This window comes from Mustela lutreola, chromosome 3, assembly GCF_030435805.1.
Source record: "Mustela lutreola isolate mMusLut2 chromosome 3, mMusLut2.pri, whole genome shotgun sequence".
NCBI classification, from domain to species: Eukaryota; Metazoa; Chordata; class Mammalia; order Carnivora; family Mustelidae; genus Mustela; species Mustela lutreola.
Window position 1 is genome coordinate 120,788,113 of NC_081292.1, and position 12,160 is coordinate 120,800,272.

The 12,160-nt window shown below is 31.5% G+C and overlaps 1 protein-coding gene across 1 annotated transcript in view; it reads right to left on the reverse strand.

Annotated features, from left to right (window-relative positions):
* Positions 1-3,066: 3,066 nt before the first annotated feature.
* The window catches only part of LRP1B (LDL receptor related protein 1B), a 2,000,743-nt gene continuing 1,991,649 nt past the window's right edge, over positions 3,067-12,160 (reverse strand). The window contains exons 88-91 of the mRNA XM_059166755.1: positions 11,416-11,506; positions 10,118-10,262; positions 6,939-7,037; positions 3,067-5,483 (exon numbers count right to left, since the gene is read on the reverse strand). Of these exons, the coding sequence (XP_059022738.1) occupies positions 5,343-5,483; positions 6,939-7,037; positions 10,118-10,262; positions 11,416-11,506 (476 nt within the window). The 3' untranslated portion in view covers positions 3,067-5,342. The remainder of the gene's footprint in view (positions 5,484-6,938; positions 7,038-10,117; positions 10,263-11,415; positions 11,507-12,160) is intronic.

Here is a 12,160-nt window from a genome sequence, read left to right on the forward strand (position 1 = left end):
AGAAGCTAAACATGACTGAATTTTACATAAAATAGGAGAGAAATGCCATCTTCACAATTAACGGGTCATCAGAGTCAGTGTGTGAAAATATGTGGGGTGTGTGTTATTGTTGTTGTTGTGTATTTATATGGATTACCACAAATTTACCATTGATGCTGGCTGACTGCAAGGACAGAGGTTATTCCTGTTTGCAATCTCAGTGTTCAGTTACTTCCTAACATTTGACATTATCTACTGACAAATACAACTCACTCTAAACTTAAACTCTGTGTATTGTTTGTTTGTTTTAAAGATTTTTATTTATTTATTTGACAGAGAGAGAGATCACAAGTAGGCAGAGCAGCAGGCAGAGAGACAGGAAGGGAAGCAGGCTCCCTGCTGAGCAGAGAGCCCGATGTGGGGCTCGATCCCAGGACCCTGGGATCATGATGTGAGCCGAAGGCAGAGGCTTTAACCCACTGAACCACCCAGGCGCCCTGTGTATTGTTTTTTAAGTATCTCCATAAACAGTCTCATATTTCAAACTCCTGATTTTTTTCTCAATCATATTTCACAGTTTATTCTGTATGTAAAAAAAATATTTTCTCATTTATAGTTAAATTACTGACCTGAATAAGATGTGTATGATTTTTGTTATGAACCTTATCTTTTGAAAGTTTATGAGTTTTATTATTGGTTTCCCAAGTTACTATGGCATAAATAGCTAGAAATCAATTGCATCAAGATCTCATATTTTATGTATTAAAACTTCAGAAGAAACTACAGCTACAAAATTATCTTGGAGTGAACAAATGAATAAAGCTTCAGTACTGCATTGCTTCAGTTCACTGTTATCTTACAAACCCCAGTAAAAGGGGCAGACTATCCATCAGAGAGAATAAACACATTCTAAACATAGAATTTATCAAAAAGGCCATCTGTAGTACCAATCTTTCTTTTGATTTTTGATCACTTTGGATACAAAAAAATGGTAGCATTCACTAGAAACTATTTTTCAGAATAAGTTATAGTCATTGAGGTATAACTACTACAGAAAAGTTAAACCAAAGAACTCATTTCACTTCATTTCACTTCATTATGAAGTACATGTTCCTGGACCTGTGGATATTACATTATCAAAAACTAAATGTTGGTCTAAATAAAACTCTTTCTGTATGTTGTTAATTATCTATATCTTCTTCTTGATGTGTTAACTTTCTGGGTATATTAGCAATGGAACTGGTAGCAAAACAAAAAAGTACCATTTTCTCGCTCTTTTTGTTGCTTTTCTCACATTCAAAGTATATGGAAAAATCATTTTTTTGTGTGTGCTATATTATCTGGTAGTCATCTTCACAGAGAACTTCTGGAATCTCTCTTTTTCTTACAAGTTATAATTCAAGGATTTTTATTTAAATAATGATCCTAATTTATATCAAATTATATCATCTAATTTTGAAAAAGGTTTTGTTAAATTGATGGAAACTGGAATGTAGCATTAGGTGAAGAAAACAGCTTTAAAAAAGTGGTGAGCTATATTTTGCTCAACTCAGTGGGATTCCTAATCTTTTATATTTTAATTTTTAAAGTAATACTACATGAAAAGCTTGACTGTAAATAATAATAGTGTTCTTAGAGAGGAATCAGATTTCACATCATGATTATCTGTTTGAAGATATGGACGTGTGAGAGGCTTAGGGAAAATAAGCAGTGTATTTTTTTTTCCCTATTCCTTTCATCACATATACCAATTTCCTCAGTTAGGGTTTGGAAATTATGAGTATTTTGCATATTTTAGTTCATTTATAGTAGATATAACATACATTGAGAATTGAACTTCTTCATATCTGAGTCATCATAAAAACAGAAAGTAACATTTGTACAAGAAAAGTACAAGTTTAAATCTCAATCTCAAGAACCAACAAAATAAGCATATAATCGAATACAAAACAAGATAAAACATAATCATAAATGGCATTAAATGGCCAAATAAAACACATGTATGTAAATTAAAATAGCCCAAATAAACACAAAACTGTGAGAGTTTCTAAATGAAACTTTCTCCCTTAGTTGGTTCTCCCTTTTTGTGTTGTTTTGTTGTTGTTGTTTTATTGTATAGGCACTTTACTAATACCAAGTTTCTATAACTCATGTATCATCAGTATTAAAAACTTAAAACTTGGAGGGAGCGCCATGATTCTCATGCTGAGGTGCCCTTCATTCCTTCCTTCCCTCTTTTTGACGTCGCTATTTCATCTGAGAGCTTTTTAATAGTGGAAGGTAGAACACAGCCCTAGACCATTTGTTCTTCATAAGTGTAACTTTTTTCCTCAGAAGAAATTTGGCAAAGTCTGTAGACATTTTGGTTGTTGCAACTTTGGGTGGTGTCAGTAACATTTAGTGGATAGAAGGCAGAGATCCTGCTAAATATCCTTCCTTACAAAGGACAATAAAGACTTAACTGGGCCTAAATGTCTACAGGTTGGAACCACATACTTTGGATGAATAGTCATTTTAGATAAGAAGGAGAATTCACCAGGAAGCATTCATTTTTAGAGAATATATTCCATCAAAGCTTGAAGGAAGGTTTTAGGAAGTGATTGGTTATGGCATTTATAAAGAATGGTAAATGCAGAGGAAAATTATACACCTGAATTTCTTGCATTTATATGAGTTTTTGCATCAGAGAATTGAAAGAGCTAGAGCTATATAAGTAGAATAAATTTAAGTAGTTTAAAAATTATCTTTGTCCTGTAAAGATTGAAGGCAAAATAATTGCAAAAAGAAAGACTATGAACTCTGATATGGACTTGAATGAACCAGCATGGGATGGTGAAGCATAATGTGGACATAATGACCATGATCATGTAGATGGGACCTCAGGGTTAAAAAGTATATCCTGAATTCTCTCAACTATGGTTTTCATCAATGCTGTAGTGAGAAACCAGGTTGTTGTGCCAGACTTTGGGTGTTAGTTATCTGTAGATCATATATGATATGTTAATATTTATAACACTGGTAATTGCATCAAGATCATCTCAATCTCTAAGTTCTGTTTCTTTCAAATAATAATTTCAGTTACATTTATAAAGCTTTGATATAAAAAGTCCACTTTATATAACTCAAAGACAGCTCCAGTAAATCAGACCTTCCTGTATTGCTTCTCCAGCATGATACTCCAGGATGATATATACCAATAATCATTCCACTTACAAAATAATGCCTACACAGAATCTAATGGAATCTGAGTTTTCCATAAAGTGCACTTCCTGAGAATGGGAAAGGCAGGAAGAGATTTGGCTTATTTTAATACAATTGTCACACTACTGTGTGTATAACCTACCTCTCTTTCTATTGCATATAAGAATCCATAATAAACAATATATCTTGGGGGAAAATACAAAACAAGGAAAATGTTTCTGCTTCAAGAAGAGAGAAAACGCTTTCTCTATTGTGCTTTTAAAAGTGATGTAATGAAATCAACCCAACCCAGAAAGTATGCTCTAAGGATATAACAAAAATTATGTCTCATGTTTACTAAAATAGTTTCCTACGGATATTACAGTCCACAAAGAAAAGAATTTTCTTACTTTTAAAAACTACCCAACACAAGCACTTAAATATGTAGAATTTCATTTAAATAAGTCAGTCAACAATTTTTTATAAAGTCTTTAACACTTCATTGTAGAAACATAGGCAAAATGACTATTATAACCAAAATGAAAAATACTGTTCAATTTAAAAAATGTACTTAAACAAGAACCTGAAAAAGTTTATGATATGCATAACATTGTTCAAGCAAAATTGCACTAGTATTACATAAATCAATAGTTTATAAAGGCCTCAATATGGCAAAGTTTAGAAATAGGTAGTATGCATGCACATAGTACAACAAAAAGTCTCTTTATAAAACAGCAGTTTTTTAATGCTTGTACAAAGGGATAAAGAGCAACCACAAACATATTTCATCTGTTAGGTTAATACATTATGACAGCTAAAAGTCAGTCATGTCTATCAGAGGAACAAAAAGCCCTCCATACCTTGTGAATAAATCTTTTGTGCCTTTAAAGATATCTGTATAAAAATGCTATCCTTTTTTTATACAACTTAAATAAATCGTACTTATTTCAATCAAAATTTGAAAACAAAAAAACAAAAAAGTGAATGGGGTCCATGTGTTTTGCATAACCAAAAGAAACTAGAGTACCAGAGTAACTGGTCAGCATTTACACTCTCCACCTTTGATTATAGACAAATAATTGTTCTTCTATAACCTGTTAAGTCCCTTAAGAATATATTTTGAATAGGGCAAATATTGGATTAGTCATACTGTATACTGAAAATATTTACCAACTACTCTATACTATAATGGCTGCTTTACCTCTTTCTCTTGACCTAGCAAAGAGAATGCATTCACATAATTGAAGTTCTGTCATCAATTTGTGTGCTTATATATTATTGTTCTGTGTTCTGTGTGGTAAAGGATTGGGTTAATCTTCCACAAAATGCACATGACTAGGAAGAACTTCCTAAGGCATGAGTACCCATTGGCCTATTGTGCTCTAGGCTGGCTATTTACCTCAGGCCTGAGGGAGAACAAAAGGTCTTATCCCATAGCAAGTGTGGTCTTTCTACTTCTGGTTATATTTTTGCTATGTTCTACCACCTAAATGTAACTGTTGTTTATAGGGTGTATATGTTTAGTATATCACATACAGTCCATTAAATTTTGGCAAATGTAGTCATAGGTATTCATGCAAATTATTAATTGTATATATTTTTAAAGTTTTTCCTCAGAATTTTCATCTATCGCTTGGCAATCTAAGACTAATTTCAAAGCAGGTGATGCTGGACTTGTGAGGGCTAGATATTTTCAGCAGTCTGAATCAACCTTAATGGGCACAAAGAAGAGAGTTGACCATTCAATCATTCTTCCATCAGTTTAAATGGAAAAGTAAAATGACATTGTATTACAGCTTTCAGACCATATAATGAAAAAGTGCCGAGATTCTCTTTGTTGATTAAGTAGAAACAAAAAAGTCCATATAAAATAGATTGCTCATATTCACACTACAAAGGAATATGTTGTTTTTAATTTTAACAAATCCAAAGGTGAATCATATCAGCAGCATTGTTGTAAATTGTATTGTAGTGCAGTTTTTTTTTCATAAAAATACCATACAAATGGTCAATCAATAGTCATCAGCAAAAAGTAAAACCCAGAAAACTCAGAAAACAATTAACCAGGAGAAAGATAAAGAAGGAGGTAATGCTGATGCCAAAACAAGTATAATACTGTTGGAACATACAAAAGTAATCCTTATATTTTATACATTTTTACAGCATATAAAAGATATCGCTGATTATGCCACTGTCTCTCTTATCCCGATTTCTATTTTCTTTGGAAGCAGTTCTTTCCTTTCATCAACACTTCCTAAGGAGTTCCGACAATTTTGCCCATCCATATATAGTTTTGCATACACTGGATTGGAGTAATTTGTTGTCTGCAGGAGAAAAAAAATAGATTCAATTTTTATCATCAATTCTGACCACCTTAATTATTTTCTAGGATATCTGTCTTTCAGTATTAACACTTATATGCAATACATTTAATTTTCTAAATAGTAATTATACATATGTAATTTAAATTCTATTTACAGGTTTTAGTTGACTTTTGTTTGGTATTAGATAAAAACATAATTGTACATTTTTCAGGTAAGTTGTGAATCTAAGTAGAACTTTGACATAATAGTAAAAGCCCAAGGATATCTTTGTGAAGACAATATTTACTGAGACATTATTTAAAAGCATAAAACATTAAAACAAATCATCTTATTTCCAGTCCATGTGTTTGCCCACTTACTACCACAGCAGTGGCAGGAAGGAGGTGTTTACAGAAAGTAATCTAATTGCTTGAAGCTTATAATTGTTTCAATAGGAAGTTAAGAACCAAAAAGAAAATAATAATAAAATATATTGGTGGAATAGACTTTAAAATAAAGAGTATTTTTGCTTCAAATAACTCATATGTATTTATTACTGGAAGTACTTTTGGACACTTCCAAGGAATTGTGAAGTTCATTGTCATCTTAATTTTCATAGAAACTCAGAGCACTTTGAAGTAGAATTGAGACATACAGAAGTGATCTCTTTCAGTTGAAAAACATACAATGTTTATTATTTTATTAATTGCAACTTAACCCAAGAAATCATTGCCTACTTTTTGTTTAGTTTTATCTTCCCAAATGCAGAACACTAAGTCTTAGTTCCAACAAAGAAACATATAATCTTTGAGCCATGCAAATGAAACAACCATGATAAAAAATGAGAATGAAAAACAGCTGATGGGAGAGAGGTATGAGAGAAAACATACTCATCCCTAGGAATTTTTATACCCCTATTTTGATCCCTCTTCCTTCTACCATAAGTCATGTAACAAAAAATCAAGTACCTTCCACTACAAACTAGTTATTTAATTAAAAAAAATTTAAAAGTGGTCTCATTAAGCCATTTCTAATTTCTCAACATGATGCCACATTTTGTAGTATATTTTTATTTAAATTGACATCAAAGTTGCAAATACTAAACAAAATATCTTAATAGGAAATGAATAAAGCCAAACATGAATTTAAGTTTAAATTATTCAGTTTAAATTTCTGGCTAGAGATTTCTAAGAATAACAAATACTCATTTTTATTGTTAAAGTGCTGTGACATTTTCAAAATCAGCAGAAGAGATATTTCTACTTAATAGCTTGTCTAAAATGATAACATGTTTTCCATGAAATCTTGCATAAGCAGGACATCTAACATAAGCCTCTGATTTTAATGCTGTTTTGAAATCTCTTGTTAATTAAAAACTCAATTAAAGACAGCCCCTATCTAAGTCTAGCCATCATCTCTCATTGCGAGGGGTTCTGTGATGGAATGGATATGGAATAATGAATTTTCTTCTCTCACCCCAGCAGTTAGTGGTCCTTTCAAATCAGAATTTAAGTAGATGGGAGGCGCTGTGTGCGGAAGCTTGAAAGCACTGGACCCTCCCCCTATATACCTGGCCTGTATGTAAACAGAGAATTTTAGTTTCCAATCTAATATCATAGAATGATTTTCATTGACATAAACTCATATTAAGTCATAAAAATAGCATAAAAATTCTCATTAGCCCTGGGACACAAATGGTGTGTTCATCATAGCTTTAATAGATTGAGAAAAAAACATAAATATTGGATCTGTGACTTTAAAGTAGACATTTCTGTTACATACAGCTTACTGATAGACACGCCATACATCAAGATATCTCCATACATTTCTATTTATTTAACTTCATCCTTCCCAAATAAAGCACATCTTTGTTAACCACTCTGTGAAAAATATACAGCACTCCCCCACTTAAGGTTTTGTCCCTTTGAAAAGTTCTGATGGTAACCCATTTTGAACACTCAAATATATGACTGCTTCTAATTAAAGATTCATCACCACTCTATATTTAAAAAGAATTAAAAATGTTACATTTTAAAAAAATCTTTATTTTGGAAATCTGACTCTCCAGATGAATTATTAATTAAACTAGTTCACTAAGTCTCTGTACAAGAACACTGACTTTTAAGTTTTCTTGGATCTAAGGGCAGAATAGCCAAACTGGTACACTCATATTTGGGATGAAGTATTTGTTAGTGATCCAAATGGGGGGAAAACTAGGCAAAAATTTGAAAAGCATAAAAAATTAATGTACAAATTTGAAGAAAATTAAAGGTGAATTGAAAAAACATTAACTATTGACTCTTAATGAATAATCACAAAGTTTGGGATGGGGGCAAGGGTCTCAGAAAAAGATTTTAAATATAAAATCAGGTCAATATTGCCTCTTCATTTTTTCCCACAAAGTTTTCATTGAAAAAATACTGAAAATAATCTAAGTAACATTTGAGATGAATTTGGACATAAACCCAGTGAATACTAATTTCCTTTTTTGTAACCTTCAAACTGTTCTGTGATTGCCTCCATAGTCAAATCTTTTTTTCAACTTTACTTACTCCTCCAGTTATTTTGATTAGAAGGTATGATTGAAGTATAAATTTTATTCATTTTGAAAGTAATGAAAATGCTCTATAAAATCCTCTTTATGTGTAATGCAGTTTGTATTTAATCACATCAGGACTATATCAAACCATCACGACTCAGCAGATACCCTATGAAAAGCATTAGATTATTAAGGTTGCTTTGGTGTGGTTCTCTGCTTTCTATAAGTGTTTATACCTATTAGGACTAGCTGTATCTTTTGCAGTTGCTTCTTATGCAACAATTCATATTTACATTTCAAAAATCAGAACCTAGCTAGACTCAGCCATCTAAATCACATTAATGTAATTTTGATCAATCAGTCAACAAATTGGTAAATAAATATTTATTGCATGTTATGTGCAAAGTATATTAAAAGTGTATCTGAGGGGCACTGAAGCATAGTTTTATTTTCCTAGAGTAAATATGGAAAAATTTTTAAATGGAATACTAAAAAACCATTTTCTTTAAGTATCCAAAATTGGCTTAATTCTATCACTAGGAATAAAAATGATGGGGAAAATGAGAACTCTCCTTATGAAAAGTGTATAAAGTATGTCCTCATCAGTTCATATTATACTTACAGACAGTGTACTTCTTCCTAAGAAAAATTCAAAGAATATCAGAAGTCTATTATTTATCTTCTTCATAGATAAGTTATCAGATAACAATGTGTACCATATATAAAGTCTTCCATTTTTTTTAAAGATTTTATTTATTTATTTGACAGGCAGAGATCACAAGTAGGCAGAGAGGCAGGCAGAGAGAGAGATGGGGAAGCAGACTCCCCGCCAAGCAGAGAGTTTGATGCAGGGCTCGATCCCAGGACCCTGGGATCATGACCTGAGCCGAAGGCAGAGGCTTAAACCACTGAGCCACCTAGGCTCAGTGGGTTAAGACCTAAAGTCTACCATTTTTAAAGTAGAAAACACTGAAACTTAGGTTTCTAAGTTTTATTTCATTAACAATTTCAAATGTAGGAGTTAATTAATGAATAATGAAAAATAAATATAAATTTACTTCTAATTAGGAAAAAGTCACTCTAATATCCTCTGATAGTGTAAAAAATTTATACATGCACTAATAATGGATTCTTTTTCTGAGAAATAACTATTTGACCATTGATTTCAGGCTCAGACAATCCGGCCATGGATTCAGTACTAGCCTGAATGTTTGGGACTCTGTTCAACATCTTTGGGAACAGCTATTGCTATGAGTGCAAACCCATTTGGACATAGATTGTTTTCTGTGATTATTTACAATGTAAAGGTGCATTTTGAACAAAGGACGTTTAATATATCAGAAAATAAATTAGCTATTCAATAAATGAATGAATAAGCTAAGAAAAATCATTCCATAATAGCAAATTGATGTTCTTAATTCACAGTAAAATAGTCTATCATTCTCATATAAAATATAAAGATAATAAAGTATAGTGAATCTTTGTGAGTTTACTTTATCGAGATAATTGTATCATTTATCTATTTCTCTTTAAAGCTGCTAATCTGAGCATATAATAAGAATAGAAACTTTACCAAAAGATTTAGGTTTTTAGGCTGTGTCTATCAATGATACAACTCAAATCGATAGGAAGGCTATTATAGTAGAAAATATTTTTCAAAAGTAATTTGATTATGAACAAATCCAAAGGCACAGCTTAGTTGAATCAATGAAATACTACTAGAAATAAAATACCTGTTTTGACAATGAAATCCTGTACTCCTTTTATTATTAAAAAATAAATCAGTATTTTTATACTAGGCTATACATTTAGATATGCTAGAATCTCAATGCATTTGAGGTTCCTTATACATATAGTTTCCTCATACATGTTTATCAACTTAATGAATGAATACATATCTATTTTCCAAAACATGTTTTTTCAACTTCATGCTTCAGGTGAAAGCAAGCCATAACTTATTTTTTTTCTTTTAAAAAAGACTATAACATTCAATATATCCTAAAATTCTTTACTGTAACTTCAGATAAAAGAAGTGCTGATAAAATTCATGACTGCATTATAGATAAATGACAGAGAAATGTTAGTGCTTACTGTCTGCCATCTTAAAACATATTACCTTTGTTGCATCTACTATAAAACCAGGATCTAGAAGACCTCCATCGTTGTGATCATGATCCACCTCATACATGTTATAAGATGGATTCCCAATTTCTACATTGATTCCTCCATTGATAATAGGTTGTCTTCTAATAGTTTTTGTCCTAGAATATGTGAACATTAATGTAAGTGTAAACTAACTCAATATTACAATCATGATACATAAAGCTATCACATTCATAGATTTACTGACTTAATATAACTCACAGAGAGTTCATAAAACATATTCAAAACAAATATTTATCTAGTCATGAAAGAACAAAAAAAGTCAATGTGATAAGTTATTTCTCTAAATTATTTAGATTTGACAGTAAAAAATGCACTTGGAACATATTCCTCTTAAATAGCTAATACATCAGTTGAAACAATATTCACAAATTCATTATTTTTTTAAATGCACTTTTACCCTTTATTTCTGAAAACTATGACTAAAAAGTAGTGATAAAGAATCTTTGAAATAGATTGTTTTCTTTTTTAAAAAATTTATTGATTTGAAGGAGAGAGAGCACAGGCAGGGGGAGGAGTAGAGGAAGAAGAGGGGTAGAGGGTGAGGGAGAAACAGGCTCGCCACTGAGCAGGGGCTCAATCCCAAGACCCCAGGATCATGACCTGATCTGAAGGCAGATGCTTAACCAACTGAGCCACCCAGGCACCCCTGAAATCAATCGTTTTTAATCCCCATGTCATGCTTTTTAAAAAACTGACTCTGACTCACAAACACTTGGTTCTGGGTAATAACTCTGTAGATAACCTACATCTTCTAGATGTTTATAACTATAGGTTCACCTAAATTGAAAAATTTTACTCTCAGGAATATATAAAATAAACCAATGCAGAATTTGTGAATGAAATGCACAAGTTGTGATACATAATACATATACAGGATCATTGTATTGACATTACTAATCTTAAACATTAAGATAACAGGGTGCGCTTCAGAGACTCCTCCTGTTTCATAGAAAAACTGCCAAAAATGTAAAATTCTGTTGAAATTTTAATTAATATGTTCCCTTGTTAGTTTTATTAGATTATATAAATAGAGCCATTCTGTCAACATAACAAGGGAGAAGAACATTCTGAATTATACTCACTTTAAAATGAAATAGAAGGATAAAGGGGTTTGAAAACAAGATTTTTCAGTTGAAATAACTAAATCACTTTTTAAGAATAAAAAAAAAGAAAAGAAAAAACACTACATTTCTGTAACTCTGTGTGTAATGTATTGACTGACCTTTTGTTTAAACCATTGAATCTTACCTTCTTTTTCTTTTACAAAGCACTAAACCAATTACTAAGGTGGTTATCAAAGTCACCAGGAGAACGAGAGGTACAATGATGGCAATGCTTCCTGAAAAAGAAATGAATTAATAGGTGAACACATAAATAGAATGAATTAAAGAGTGATATAACTGAATACTTTATTATACCAAATCTTTTGACCATGGATGTAATGAAAAGTAAAGCTAAAGCCAAATATCTATATTCTTAGTTCATATATATGTTAGTGGAAAATCACTCTCCTATTAAAAAAATTAAAAAATACTTGATTCACTGGAAATGTTTCTTTAGATATCTTTCATTTACATGTTGCAGTTAAATACTTTGAGGTTAGAAATGTTGATTTCTTTGTCAGTCTGAGTCTGATTCTCACTACACACATTTACTTGCAATGATGTAATTTAGTACATGTTGGTAACTTCTTGTAAATCAATGGTGACTAAACATTTATATAGTTCCACTGGCTATAATCCCACTTATAGTTTTGTTCCTTTAGCTATAAATACTCCCTATCAATGAATACATGTATAACAAATCAGATGGCAGGTTGGCCAAATAGAAGGACATCGGTGTTGGATTCAGATAGACATAGCTTAATTATTGATCAGTTTCACAACTTACTTAGATAAGTTGTGATAAGTTATTTAAAACTTGAGTTTCATGTTCCTCGCCAATAAAAGAGAGACAAAGAGACATACTGCACAGGGCTATTAACTTGATTCAG